General features: G+C 28.1%; 2 protein-coding genes across 14 annotated transcripts in view; one reads left to right on the top strand and one right to left on the bottom strand.

The window, feature by feature from the left end:
* LOC117212785 (L-allo-threonine aldolase) overlaps positions 1–11,089 on the bottom strand; it is a 52,255-nt gene extending 41,166 nt beyond the window's left edge. The window contains exons 1-5 of one of the 4 annotated variants that reach the window (XM_033457820.1): positions 10,933–11,089; positions 10,680–10,819; positions 10,454–10,508; positions 9,531–9,648; positions 9,159–9,242 (exon numbers count right to left, since the gene is read on the bottom strand). In XM_033457820.1, coding sequence (XP_033313711.1) covers positions 9,159–9,242; positions 9,531–9,648; positions 10,454–10,501 — 250 coding nt within the window. In that variant the 5' untranslated portion in view covers positions 10,502–10,508; positions 10,680–10,819; positions 10,933–11,089. Of the gene's footprint in view, positions 1–9,158; positions 9,243–9,530; positions 9,649–10,453; positions 10,820–10,932 lie in introns of all 4 variants that reach the window. The other 3 variants (XM_033457818.1, XM_033457817.1, XM_033457821.1) reach the window with 3 other exon arrangements.
* A 1,307-nt stretch (positions 11,090–12,396) lies between these two features.
* Positions 12,397–16,057, top strand: part of LOC117212783 (myosin heavy chain, non-muscle) — a 28,359-nt gene continuing 24,698 nt past the window's right edge. For 7 of the 10 annotated variants that reach the window (XR_004488528.1, XM_033457806.1, XM_033457808.1 and 4 more), the window contains exon 1: positions 12,397–13,034. Coding sequence is in view for 9 of the 10 variants with exons in the window: in XM_033457806.1 (XP_033313697.1) it covers positions 12,678–13,034 (357 nt within the window). In the remaining variant the exon portion in view is untranslated. The remainder of the gene's footprint in view (positions 13,035–16,057) is intronic. The other 3 variants (XM_033457809.1, XM_033457810.1, XM_033457812.1) reach the window with 1 other exon arrangement.

The raw sequence follows: 16,057 nt of genomic DNA on the forward strand, positions 1-16,057 counted from the left end.
ATTTTAAATTAATAATAGTAAATAGTAGATAATAGTAAATAAAATTAATCGGATAATTAAATTGAGTACTCGGGTTAATTCGCATATTTTGTAACACAAAAGCTAACATGTTCGTAACATTAACATGAAAATATTGATTATTCGTGAAACAATGATGATATTTCTTTATTTTTTATTTCCTTGAAACCGTACTTTTACCAATGTATATATTAGATTTTTTCAAAATGATAACAATCTTTAAATTTCTAATTCTTTAATTATTGCTACTATGTCATTATGTAAGTAAGTTTATATCATTAAATAAGAAAATATGTTCTTTAATTACATTGTGTTTGGTCTTGTTTTAATCAGAAAAGCTTCATAATTACATTGGTCAAAGTTTTATTCAATAAAACTTGGAAATAAACAAGTTCCGTTGTTGGAAACATTGCTTAGCCGACATGTTTCTTTTCATCAAGCCCATTCCCAAACATTTTTCTCTTTTACTCGCGCTGTATTTTTCTGAGTCCACCAAAATGGCGAACCGTATTTATTACATGCAATCATACATGATAATCGATTTTTACAACCCCGATTTTCTATCGATTATGCAAAAAATACTGTATTTATGTTTCACTGTAAGAACTTCGACTTTAAAATAGAAATATGTCGATATGAAATACGAGAGAAAGTAAATAAGATGCTACATGATACAGCGACTTCTTCGCAAAATAAAACAAATTTAAGAGAAACAGCTTTAGATTTTATACAGTTACACACATTAATAATGGACACCATACTATTTTTGTAATTATTGCCGTGTGTAAGCGGGAATGATTCAAATATTATATTGTTTATTTTACGAAAGAATAAACTATTGTAGATTAAAAATATATAAACTATTCCAATCTAACAATAACATTTAATTATATATTACTTTTTAAGCAATAAAAATTGTCACATTTTCATGTTACATTAATGTTTGTATTGTATGTTGTGTAATCTAGTAGTCCTCAGAAAAAGGTAAAGTGCAAAATAGATTTGTTTTATATACAAACTGCTACAATATAACTCTATCTCAATACAAAGCTATATTTCAGTGCTAATATTCAAAATCTGACACGCTACGAAAAGTACAGAATAGCAGTTTTAATAATAGACAACTTGTTATTTTTCATAGAGAAAAAAGTAAGAGTTATTATGAAATTGCACAATTAGAGCCATCACAAAGAGGTAAGAGATATAAAGAAGAAGACCGTACTGAAGTTAAGAAACAGAAAGAAACAAATCGAATTTTTTATGAAGAGGTGGTAAGAAGAATAATATGGAGAGTTAAATAAAATTCGCATTGTAGCGAAACACAATTGGCCTCAGAAATTTGTCATGGAATTAGGAAAAAGAGTCAGTGCTGAAACAGCACGCGGAATAATCAGATGCAATAGCTTAAATTGTCGTGTAGCAAGAAGAATATGGGGTGGATTTCGAACGTCGGTGTGGCTGAACTAGTGTTTATCCAACATATATTAGATAAGAATAAATATTTAGACCTTCTAAAACACAATCTGCTAAAAAGTACAAACAATATGAGAATACAAAGTACTTTCAAATTTTATCAGGACAACGATATAAAACATAAAGCGAGAATAGTACAGGAATATTTGTTATACAATTGTCCTAAAGTTTTACATCCACCTCTGTAATCTCTGGACTCGAATCCCATAGAGAATCTATGGGTTCGATTAGACCAGAGGAGAAGCTAGAGAATTTCCAATAAATTGAAAATTTGAATTGCGAACGAGACTAAAAGAAGAATGGGCAACTAGTTCTTCAGAATATCTACAAAAAATTATTTTTAATATGCCCAAATTGTTACTTCAGGTCGTTAAACAAAACGGGCATGCGATAAAATATTAATATCTTAATTTTTCGTAACGTGATCATTGGTGAGCCAACTTTTACTCATCCTTTTTATCAAACACAATATTAATAGCGACCACGCCACCAACAAGATAACCGGTATGTACTTAAGAAAACACATAAGTAGCTGGTGATGATGAAGAAAACAATCTAATGTTGAGATAAAGCAAATTTAATTCCTAAATCCTGTGTATTGCTATTTAGCACATAATAGGAATTCGCTTTATATAGGAGTCTAGTGTATAATATCTAAATTTCCTCTTACAGGCAGCAATAATTATAAATTTTTAATACCTATAATTTTAGATACCTATAATTTTAAAGATAGAAATAATTATAAAGATAGTATAGTAATATGAGTAACTGTATGTCGATATGAAATACGGTAAGAAGTAAATAAGATGCTACATGATACAGCGGTTTCTTCACAAAATGAAACAAACTTAAGAGAAACAGCTTTAGATTTTGTTACTCAACACTCAACACAGAATACTGAAGATACATCACTTACCAAGTTGGAGATACATCAGGAATTGGACATAATCTTGACCACGTAAATTGATAGCAATCGTGACGAAATAATAACTTTCAAAACTTTCGCAATTAGCCAGAAAGCTTCTAGTTTCTATGTATTCCGGTAACTTCAGCGAGTGCCGATTTTTTACACCAGAAAATATTATACACGGGAAAAAATCGTGCTCGTTACCGGGAAATATCAACAAAACTATGAAATTATAAATAATGGTGAATCGAGCAAGACTTACGGTTCAAAGTTAAGGTATTATAGACTACAAAAGAATGAAGGCGAACACGCACTTAAATCTTCTTAAGTAAATTTGCGAAAACCGTGTAATTTGTCGAAAGGCTGAGTAATTTAACAATGACGCAGCCGAACGCGGCTCGTCGATTTATATTGCGTGCTTCTGTGATTCTTTTGAACACAGAGGTCAAAACCGTTTGAACGGCTAATGTACAGGTTAACGGCGGACATAGAAGCGTAAACAATTAGCAGCCGCCGTTATTCGCTATGATAGAGAGACGCCTCGTAGAAGAACAATGGCCGTGCGAAGTTTGCCGATTGGGCGATAACACCGGGGTCAACAAAGCCGAAAATTGCCGAACGAAGCCGTTGGCTACCACCAGTATATTAGAAAAACAAACGCAAGAAAAAAACCGAAAACAAAACCCCGATATAGTTCTTATATGTAAATTCTTCCAAAATTAGAACGCCTTAACAATTCTTGTCCTAAACAATAAAGTCGAAAATCTAATAGACGAAGAAAGTTCTGATAATTATGCATTACTTTGCTATATAAAACCTGTATTAAACGCAATGCGAAAATTAACCAAATTTTTTTAAAATTTATCAGTTCGACCTGAAATCCTGTTAATACTTCAACAACCACACGTTTCGCGTAGATCTTATTGCCAATCGTCGGTATTTTTCGCTTAGTATATCATTATTATTATTATATTTATTAGTATAATTATGACACTTTTTAAGAAAATTGCATTGAATGCACCATCATTATTGAATTTTTGCCGTGTTGCCCTAATTTATTTTGTGCACTTATGCATATATGAGTTTATTTATTTATGTTCTGATTGATCCATACAGTTACAGATATTATAATCATTTTCTGACTATTCGTTATTACTAGAACATTAGACTCGCAAACTGCCGCTTCTCAGTGCATTTAGAAATCATTTCACTTCAATAGAACACTTTCGAATATAGGAATCATTTGTCTAAGGTGTAAGTATCGATTAAACAAACTAAAAGGATAAAAAACCTGGGGTCACGAAAAGGTAACAGCGACCAACAACAGATGACACAGCGAAGTCACGTATACGGGACAGCGGCCGTCAAAAATTTCAAAACATGTTAAAACAGGTAAGACAAAAAGGAAGAAAAAAACTTAAGACTAATTTTAAATGTAAGAACTCGTTGGAATACATTTGCATCAACTATAAATAGATTTTCAAAATTAATTGATTGCATAAATAAAAAATTAATCGATCTTCGTTTGCAATGTTTTGCCAAAAATTACATTACTGTTCTTATTATATTAACTGTAATTATATTGTGTGTAGAATCATATATTAATTGTTCTAGAGCCAACAGTGTTAACAGTTCAGGAACTAAGTAGAGAAAGTGCTAATTTAATGACTACAGAAGTAACAATTCTATGTTTTCAATAAACTAAAATACATAAATATTAAACTGCCATTAAATTTATTAGAAGTAGTAAAAAGTGAAATTGAGAAACGGAGAAATAAAAACATTTTATCATACTTTGTATTTTTACATTGCTGATTATATCTCCATACAAATGAATTTTGAGTTATTCATCCAAACATGTAGTGAAAAATTGTGCAAAACAGCTATTTAAAAGATTGTTCATTGAGAAAGAAAGAAATGAAGATCAAATTGTTAATTGTGAATCAGAATCAGAGAGTGAAATAAAAACAGATGAAATAAAAGAATATGAAAACTTACAAAACAGCATCAAAAGTTAAAATGAATTAAAACAAATCAAATGCAGAAGATTCGATATAGACAAAGAGTTTTAAAGTGTTGAAGGAAAGGAAGGAAAGAGAAGTAACAATATGGATATTTTATGCAATGCTTTATTGACTATATAGACCAACATCAATATCTTGCAAAAGAGTTTTTCTGTTTTAGGAAACACTATTACAAAAATTTGCAGCCGATTGAGTATTAAGACGTTATTAAGACACTGGTCTTCCTAAAGAATCATTTTACCAAACAAAGTTAAAACCAAGACATTTAAAAATTATGAAGTTATATCCTCTTACGCTCCTCATGGATGCATACTACATCATAGAAGTTTTTCTTTTTTAGTAACAAAAACTAAAATTTTATCAAACTCAAGCGCAAAAATGCATACTTTTTTAAAAGGAGGCAAGAGAGCAGGGAAAATCACCAATGTCATTCTCTTCTTCATTGCAAAAGGCAATATGCTTCTATCAAAATTTCGGTAAGTGGAAATCTTCATAGAAGATTTAAATTCTTCCCTTAAGATTAGGATTACCAAGGTTTTACTGTACTAACAAAAAATACAAATATATTTAGGATGTTAGTGATACCGGAGTACCTGAATAAAGAAGTTAGGAGCGAAAGGCTAAAGTTAATAGCGCAGATTAGATGTGGAAACATAGAGAAATGGAACAAATAACGGTAAGACAATAATAAGAAATAATTTGTAGAAGAAGGAAAGAATGAATGGACGAGATATTTGTAACATTGCAAAAAGTATTATAAACCAACTCCTTTCTTGGCTTTGAAGCCAAAATAAAAAAAATATATTATATTCAAATAAAACTGTTCAAATAAAACAACTGATCTTTCATCTTAACTGCAGAAACTCATGTATGATTCATTACATACAGCATTAATTTCTAAATACATCGCATATAAAAACCTATATATTAACATCATTCTTTTTGAGAATATGTTAATGTTTTTTCTGACTTTTATTGTGAAAGATGTTTCACACAAAAGGTGGAGTTTGAGATTGAAAATTTATTTATAATTATTAAATTGCAAAAAATTGTAATCAGTAATTTTAAAAACATATTTTTGTTAAAAGTATGTTTCTATGATTCATATTTTGAACCTTATAGGGAAAAATGCAAAGCAATACTTTTTATTTATGTGCTTCCTATCTTTCATACACTAAATTTGACAAAATCACAGTTAAGATATTTTTCAAATTAGTAGTAATAATTAGACTATAATCTTGATGTAATTATAAGAATCATGGAACGATTTAAGATTTTAACTGATTATTATAATTCTTACATACAGAAGCTATATTTTTTGTCCATGTTGATGATGTCCTAATTGCTTCTTAAGTAGTATTTGTATACCTTTCTGAATCATCAAATAACCAAAAAATTTTACCATTAATTTACAAAATAGCATTTAATTGTGTTGATCACTATTTTATACATTCTCAAGCATATGCAAAAGTCTCAAGTAACATTTTTGTCTGTTTTAAATATTCTTCTGATAAAGCAATGTAAGCGATATACACACGCATTAAATTTAACAACCTAAGGTTAAAATATCTGGTAAACTAATAACTTTTCGATACAAATAGGCTAATACTTTCGTATAGGAAATGACAAGCTGCATATATTAATGCATTAAAAAAATGCATAATACCATTTAATACGTTGACTGCCACAACACCCGTATTCGGGTGTCAGCAAAGTTGTTTTCTTCAAATTCTTTTGTGTCTTTGTTCGGTCCATTCGACGTCTTTTATTTGCATAACATAGTTTGCATGCGCGTCAAATGCTTCTTCCAGAATCATTTTTCCGAACGATATTATGCTGACTCCGTCAAAGATAAGGATTTTTTGTATTTTCAGACAACCCTAATAATTTTGCAACTAACAATTGTCTAAATATTCCAATATTTATATTTTTTCTTGTTGCAATTTTGTAAACCGTCAAAGCGTTTACAACAGAAATTCCCAGAAAGCATTAAATGCCAAGTTTTCTGTACCATTTGATTTTCCTTTTCTAATTGTGGTGACATAAGAAACCATTTGGTCGGAACAATCTATACCACACTTTCCTTCATTATATTTAACAACAGCTAGTGGTTTTAATATTGCGAACAAATGAAACGAAAGATCATTCTTGAGACCACCACTTGAGCGATTCGCATTACTAAAATATCGATGGGAGCACCTAGCAGAGAACGCTTGGTACTGCTGTACGCGTGGCCTGACGGAGATTTCTTTGAAAACACGCGTGGCAATCAACATGTTAAAAAATTAAAGTTGTTCTTTATAGGTCCTTAATGCGTCCACCTACAAAAAATCTAATAGCATCAGAATATGTACCCTTCGAAACCATTCAACATCTATCCAAACATTTATCGCTGAAAATAGTGACAATCACGTAAATCGAAGTGGTAATATCTGATGAATCACCCTGTATATTCAGCCTATATATCACACCATCTTGATCACCGACTAAGAACAACTAGACTTACAGTGGCTCATGTAACAATATTCGAACAAGCCTTAAAATAGAATAATCGCTTTAAAATTGGTCTGAACGACTTGAATTTTTCGAAAGGTTCGAAACATTAGATTATTAGATGACATGCAAAAAAATATTGAAAATATTGCAATTGGTATAACTGTCTCGTCCTCAACGAACTTAATCTTCGAATCAACGATGTTTAGTATTAATCCAATAGCACGTAGTTACGTATCGTGCCTTTTTTGTTCACACTATCTGCTTTGACTATGTTTTACTATGAAAAAATATCATTTCTGAGTCACTACAAACGGCTGTTGATTCATGCTTCATTGCCTTGAATGCTTTACCCGAAGCTTATCGGGTTTCTCATATCATCTTATACTTTATGAAAATATATGCTATCTAGTATAATTTATGGATTGATCAATACGTGAGTACTCATCAAACCTATTTATATTGCCTCATATATTTTTTCTAAATTAATTATTATATTTATTATGTATCTTTTTGTATTTCTATTATGTTTGTAGTTTTATTTGTATTATAAATATTGCACTTATATTCTATGAAAAATTAACATGAATAAAAGGATAAAGATTCCAATTTCTCTTAAACTCGATTATATATATTAATCAAATATTTAACAACAAAATATTGAGAACGAATTTGGTCATAAGGTAAAAACTGTTTTCCTAAGAACTCTCAAAGTATAGTTTTAACATTTTGATAGAACTGCACAGTAGTATTGATTGAAAAACATTAATTATATCTAGTTTCAGGAATAGATGATAAATAGTTTAAGAGTAAAGTTTCTCCATTTATCTTCTGAAATATAAATCTTTCCCTAAGAACTGTTGTGAGATTAAGTATTACAATGATATCTCATTATTAGAGTTTTTCAAATACTTGTAACAATTATTTGTAATTAGCTTCTGCATATTACAATTAAAAAAGTTGTAGTAATCTTCTAATTAATTCTAATTAAGATTCACAATTAAAAAATATACGTTTAGAATAAAAAATTACATATCTATATATTCAATTTAACAATATTTCTGATAAAATCTCTAATAAAATAAAAGAAATCTTTACTTATTGTTTATTTATTATCTTTATTATAATTATAAGTATCTTTATTATAATATGTTTATTATATATGTAATTGTCATGAGTTATATAACTGATACTAATACCATGTTGTAAAACAAAAAGTGATGATTTTTATATATCAATATAAAAATAGAAAGATTATTTGAATAGTCTTGGAAATATATCATACATAGCTTAAAACTAGTGCAAAGTATAATGCTTTTTTTGAAAAGAAAAAGTATAATATACAATCCTAGCCCTTTTCTCTTTTTTTCATTCTACCAATATAGCTACATACCAACACCTTTATAAGATATAAATAAAGCATCTTGTATGAGAACAAAAGTATTCATTGCAATTAAAGATAAAAACATTCTTGAAGAAATTACAATTAGATTAAAGTTTAATTAGACTGTTAATTAAGTGGAAGAAATAATAGATACAACACAGAGACTGAGATGAGTATATAATCTAAATATTAATTTGCATAGAAAATAGTAAGAAATATAGTAGACAATTATTACTATCAACATGATTATAATATACATGCAATGTGTATGTATGTGATATATATTTACCAAAATTAATTTGTTAGCTACTGTTATTATAGAGAATATTTATGTTGCAATATAAGGAATTCTTTAATTGCTAAACATTGTAGATTCTAACACAGCATGTAGAACATAAATTTCTATTCCTTATATTTGTAAGGTATAAATTATATCTAAAGTTTATACTTAAATTATAATTTTAGCTTTTTATAATACTATATTACTATATAAAAATCAAATAAAATTTCAAACATTCCCAGTGTTTACATGCATATTATATGCATCCATGATCTATAGCTCCATATTCAATGATATACCTATCATTTAAAGAGTTGGAAATATTTATATTTTTACAAATAATCATTAAATATAAAATTGATCTTCTTTATGTTAGATACTTAAGAAAGTACAATTAGATACCACTCAATGTTTCTTATTTATTAATAAAGTTTAAATCTACATTAAAGACATAACAATTTGAATTAACAGTATTGTTTATGAATTAATATCCTTTTAAGCTAAGTAATGAAATTAATAAAACTTGTACTACTTTGAATAAAAGTGCAACTTAATGTGCATATAATCTGCTATACCTACTTGCAATTAAATTTGCCATAGTTCCAGAGCATACAAATAATGCATCTTCCATTCCAACCATTTTGGCAGCTGTTTCTTGTAATACTGAAAACCAAAAACTTCTTTACAAAACCTATTTACTGTTAATAATATTGTATGTAATAATTATATTGTTGATATTAATAATTATATCATGTAGGCAAAAAAGTTTATGCCACTTTTAGGTTTATCTCTATTAATTAAAATGGCATAAACTTTCTTGGTTATTTAATGTATTATCTTACAGTTACTTTACAAAGCAATTAAAATATTTAATTTATAAATAAAAAATCATATATATGTGTGTGTATGTGTTAATACTAAACATAATATTTCAGAACAACATTTTCATACCTTTCACTGTTGGATCTTCATGAAAAGCATCATCACCAACTTCAGCACTGGATAGTGCTTCTCTCATCTTTTGGGTTGGTTTTGTTAAAGTATCACTCCGAAGATCAACAACTACTACCTGGAAAAGATTTGATTATTATATTTTATCAAACAGAAAATTGAAAGAATCGTAGGTTGTTCTTTAGGAGACCAAAAATTATTGACCTCTTTGTCTGCAATCTTATAGTTCTCAATGCATGGAATCTGAAAATGCAGGTCTTAAATTGCAGAATCCACTAGATCAAAAATTATAACTAAAAACTTTTTAGGGTATTTGTTGTAATTAAATTCGCAAAGAATTATTTTGTATTAACGTAACTGGCCGCAATAGTTAGAAAATAGATACTATCGCAAATCATAATCAACCTCACTTGCCTATAAATTCCATGGTGTGATTGACTATTCTATATGGAATAAAGAGTAATAAAAAATAAAACAAGAAAAATTTCAAAATGGCAGGAAAAAGAAATTAAACCAGATGAAACGTAACAATACAAAAAGAAAAAGTGAATACTTTGGACACATTTAAAAACTATTATGCGCTTGCCTTGAGTCATGTCAGAGCAAAAAACCAAACATATTCAAAATACGTATAGCCAAACACATATGATTTAACTCAACCACGTTCACTCAGTGCCTTCATAGATTTCACTCATTGGAGAAAACAGATATATAGCTCAATATAGCATCAAAGTAACGTTTAAAATAGCCTAAAATACTTAGTTTTATAGATTCCTAGCTTTTGGACCACTTTATTCCATAATTTTAAATCTACATTTCAGTAGATTCTATGCATCAAAAACTATAGGATTGCATATAAAAGAAATCAATAATTTTTGATCCCCTAAAGTTTGGTTCAATTTTATATACATACTTATTCTTACCTTATCTTTGTCATAAGTTGCATATGAATAACCTTTATCATAATACATGTTTCAACTATAAAATTATATACTTTTTCAAATAGATATATATTGCTGTGTAAATTATTATATTGAAGAAATTTTATAAGTTAACACAATTTAATTGCAAATTGCAAATTAGATATGAAAGAAAATTAAATTTACAACAAAAAATACAGAACGATAAAAACCACTATGATATCCTTACTTTAACGTATTACATCTATCGTTGATATTATTAATATCGTTTTATACTAGCCAAAAATTTGATCGTGCACGTTTCACGTTCTATTACACAATGTTTCTGCGTAGAACACTTTATTACACTTTTGGCACTTTACCTTCCTGCTAGAAAAGTTAAAGAATATTTATCACAAGATTACATATTGCATTATGTAAAACATAAAATTAAATATGTTTATTTTTATGACTTCATGAATTCATTTATATTTGAGTATTACCGATAACGTTACCCTGAACGCACACAGGCGATATTTTATCGTGCGATCCCATTCCGATCGTGCCTTCCTTTGTATTCCTATTAACATACAAAAAAAAATTAATAACGAATATTCTACAGTTGCTCCGACCAGACAAGGCAGCAACTATAAACAAAATGTAATTCCTACGGTTGCAACTATTGGTCGCCAACTAGTGACAATCGAGAGTCATCAGTCTGACCAATAGTTGCAGCCGTAGTAATCTCATTTTGTTCACGTTTACTCCCTTGTCTCGTTAGATAAATTATAGAAACTTTTAAATTTAAAAAGTATTATATACCTGTGTTTAATAAACAAATTTTGTTTATTTGTTTATAGTTTCTTTAAATTTATACAAATTATTTGTGTATATATGTATATAATTTATAAACAAAACATGCAAGAAGTCTATCTATTGCAATAAATAAAGTTAGTTACATAATTTATTAATTTAATATATTTCTTCATAAGTCACTTTATAAAGTAGAAATAACAAGAATATTTACTGTTAATATATTAAAGAAGACTATAAAGAAAAGAAATTCAATCTTAAAAATCGTCATCTCTTTAAATTATTTTTGCTATTAAATATTAAAAATATATGTAAATCATATATCTTTGAAAAATATCTAATTACGGTCTAAATTTCATGGAAAGTAAATAATTTTTCAAAGAATTTTAATAAATTTACATTTTACGTACATATATATATATATATATATATATATATATATATATATATATATAGGCGTATATAAAAAATGTCATCAAAAATATATCTACATAATTTTAAATGAATAAGATTCCTTTATACTAAATACGTATAATAGAGAATCCCTAACAATTAAATCAATTATCAACTGATTCTATTAAAATATTACATTGTTTTATTGTAACTTTCGAATAGAAATTTTATATGTAAAAAACAATGTATTATTTCACCACTATTATTTTTATATTAAATACGGATCTTACATAAAAAGTAAAATATCATTTAATTTGGAAAACACTGTAAATTAATATATTATATGATATAATTAGATGTCTTTATGTTGTAATCTTAGGAAATAAAAATATAATTTATATAACAAACGAATAGAGAAATTTCTATAAAAACATTTTGGGAATAATTAAATTGTGTATCATCGATATATTTATATTTCATTTCAATTGCGCTACTATGAGTTGTCGGTTAAGAATCGTCAGGTGTATATTTAAAATCAGGACATAGAAAAGAATGAAATAAGGATACCTCACCTATGGTCTAAACCAATACTCTTTTTCATGGTATACGAAATATTTCTGATTGGTTGCTGCGTTAATATATTTACCTGCTAACCAATCAATTTTCTATTGAGACGCGTCATATAGCGACATGAGCGCTACTACGCAGCCTACCTTGAAAACAGAACCCCACCATCATTTTATGGTAAGGAGAAAAGAAGATGGCCGCGAGGAGCGAGAAAGAAAACAATCTCGAAGAGCGTTAAAGGTGGTAGAAGAACACGGTGCCTCGAAGGAGAACGAACTACGAATCGTCCAAAACTCTCCAACTTCAGATTGTCTTAACCACCACTAGACAATAGACACTCGAAAAGTACGGGAAAACGAGTGTTGAATAGTTACATGTGTGTCCTTGTTACGAAGAGGTCAGTCTGTCGAGGATCGTCCTTGGAATCGCTCGTCCCTGAAGCCGGCTCGAGGAGCTAGTGATCTCGAAAACAAAAATGGCGGACGTCGACTCGAGGGTGGATCATTCGGATCCCGAATTGCGGTTCCTTTCCGTTGACAGGAATAATTTCAATGATCCTGCAACTCAGGCGGAATGGACGCAGAAAAAGCTGGTTTGGGTGCCTCACGAAACTCAGGGTTTCGTTGCAGCCGGGATAAAGGGTGAACGGGGTGATGAGGTCGAAGTGGAGATTGCCGAAACTGGAAAACGGGTCCTTGTCGCGAAAGACGATATTCAGAAGATGAATCCACCGAAATTTGATAAAGTTGAAGACATGGCTGAATTAACGTGCCTAAATGAAGCTTCGGTACTGCATAACCTCAAAGACAGATACTACTCCGGCCTCATTTACGTGAGTTTGATAGATTTTATCTTTTTCCATTACTAATACTGTCAAATAAAAGCCAATGATTCATTTTTTGATTAGTTTTCTTGAGGGGAATATAACAAATAGATCATAAAAGATTGATGATAAGCCTTAGTGATAAAGTTTTCTTTCTCATCCTTTTATTTCAAATGGAGCAGAAATTAAGATCAATTACAAAGAAACCAATTCTATAATTATTGATAACATTAATTTTTTACTATTAAACTACTGTGTACTAATTGTAGAGTTACTATAAATGCTATATTTATTTTTTTGCATGCAGTCTGTCAGCGTATAAACGCTTTTAGTAAAATTTTATTTTATCATTATGCAATCTTTATTTGTTTACAAATTATTTATTTAATTTATAAATATATATTTGTTGTTTATAACAATAATGTAAAAAGTATAATTATTCTGAATTATATGGTAAGTAACATTCTTTCCAAATGCAAATATGCTTATAATTAATTCTTTATGATTTGCTTCTGATATTAATTAATTTTTATATTTCTTTTTATAAATATCTTATCAATCTACTTGTTCATTAGATTAATATCAATGGGAAAAAAGAAAAATTAATTGTATCAGATATCAAAATTAAGTTATCATTATCTTGATACTATTCAGTAGATTTTATTTAAATTAAAAAAGTATTTCTTTCTTTATCACTTAGATGGAAAATTATATTGTAAACAAAGAACTGAGCATATATATATATACATATGTACACACATATACATGCATACAAAGTATAAAGTTAGCATAATACTTTTAAATTTAAACTAGAAGTGATTTTTGTAAGATTTTTCTGCTTTGATTTAAAAAGATTGAACTGGAATGTACAGCTAAGGCAAATAATAAGAATGCATAATTTTCATTTTGTTTTATATAAGTATATAAATAAATTATAAATATTAATATATTTCACAAACACACACACAAATTTGTGTATGGATTATTGGACAGAAATTTGTAAGACTATGGCCTGTGCAACAGACATATACATTTAGCATTATCTGATATAAATAACAATCATATTAATTTACGTATTTTCATATGCATAAATTGGGGTTTTTTTAATATTAATTCTGTAATTAATTTTAAGGTGTGGCCCAAACTTTTTATGTCATTTATACAGTTGGATATATAGTACTTTATGTCTAAAGTAATTCTAGTCTTCCTTTTGTTTAAATATTATAATATTCTTATATATATGCAAATATTTAGTATATAATATAGGTTATATGCATTGAACTATAATGAAATATTACCTGGAAACAGTATACTGAATTAATAATATGCAGTCTATACTAAAAATTGTGATTATTTTAATATAAATCATGTAATGCCATTATATGTGTACTAATACTACCATAAACAATTATACAAATATTAATTATATAATTATCAAAATATCAAAATTTAATTTCTTTATACCAAATATTTATTTTTTTACAATATTTTTGTCTTTCGAATTCGAAAAATATCTTTAACAAATATTTATAAGCTATAAATGGCTAAAGCTTCTTTTAATTATGTTTTTGCTATCTAATTTAGTTAGTACAAATCAGTTAACAAATTTCTTGCATGAACCGGAAGAATACGGAAAGTAAATCAATCCAAACATTCATTTTGATTGAAAGTTAACGCGAGCAATTGTTATTATCAAATTTTAATGTTACATTCGATTGTTTTGTTTTTTTGTTGTTGTATTACGAGCTAAACATCCAAAATAAATCAAAAGGATTTGTAAACGTAACACTGACCTAACCCAAGGCTCTCGCTGAATTTGATTATCTCACAGTGTTGTGATCAAGCTTTTTCTCGTACGTTTCTAACAATAAACAAAAGTATTCTATTTCTGAGATTACTCTCATTGAACCGTTGCATTTACTTTTCTCTCAAATTTCGTACTCAAAATAATAAACATATATGAATTAACATTACTATTTTAGAAAAACTTAATTGTAAAGGAACACATGATATAAAAACAGAATAATTAAAAAATGGTATTAAGCTGATAATTATCTCCGTCGAAAATCTTTAAACATTATTTCTTTATTCGTAATTAAGTAGTAAATTGAAATGTTTTATAAATATTCCGCTGTATAAATGATTGCATAATTTGCTTTTCAAGAGAGTGAACTTTACCGAAAAGTATTTGTGTGAGAATATTTATCACAATAAAATCTTTTATGAAAGTAAATCAGAAGAAATTATAAACAGTATAATTAAAGATACATTTACTTATTTAATAACTTATTATCGTTTTATGGTAAAACATACCGTCGTTTCGTACATTATATCATTTATAATATAAAATGGACGATATTCTAATACATAAAAAATTAGAAGAATAATCGTTTTATTTTACACTGAATTTTATCCATATATGATTAACGTTTATTGAACCAGTGTAAATAATATTTCTTTATTTACTGTCATTATCAAATTATTAATATGGAAGAAAAAATAATCCCTATACGTGGTTTTATTCATTTTGGTATTATATAGAAATAAAGAATAAACTCAGTAAAATTGGAAAACAATAATTTAATCGACATAGAGAGAGCTATAGGATCTCGAAACTTCAAAGAAGGCTGGAACTCCAATGTTAATAGATAGCACAACTGTAGTTCATTCTTGACTCTTATCTGAAGCTGATAACAGCCATACCTCATTTCCACGTACGTGTGGCACATTGACTCACCGTAATTTTTAGCATACTTTGAAGGTTGCGTTCAAAATTTTGTGAAACCAAGTTGTAAAATCAAAACAAGAAAAATGTGGACCGATTCATACAAATTAATGGATAATATGATCTTTTAATTTTATGTTACGAATGTTTTCGCTTGCTAAGATGTAACATTAATTACTTGTCATTCGCAGTATTTACAAATAGGAAATTTTCGAATAATTAGAACAAAAAAATGAAGCAAAAGACAAGAAACATTTTGCGTTTTATATTTCAATAAAAATTCGGCAAGTAAATTTCAAAAATTGTT

This window comes from Bombus bifarius, unplaced genomic scaffold (assembly GCF_011952205.1).
Source record: "Bombus bifarius isolate JDL3187 unplaced genomic scaffold, Bbif_JDL3187 scf7180000008376, whole genome shotgun sequence".
Lineage (NCBI taxonomy): Eukaryota > Metazoa > Arthropoda > Insecta > Hymenoptera > Apidae > Bombus > Bombus bifarius.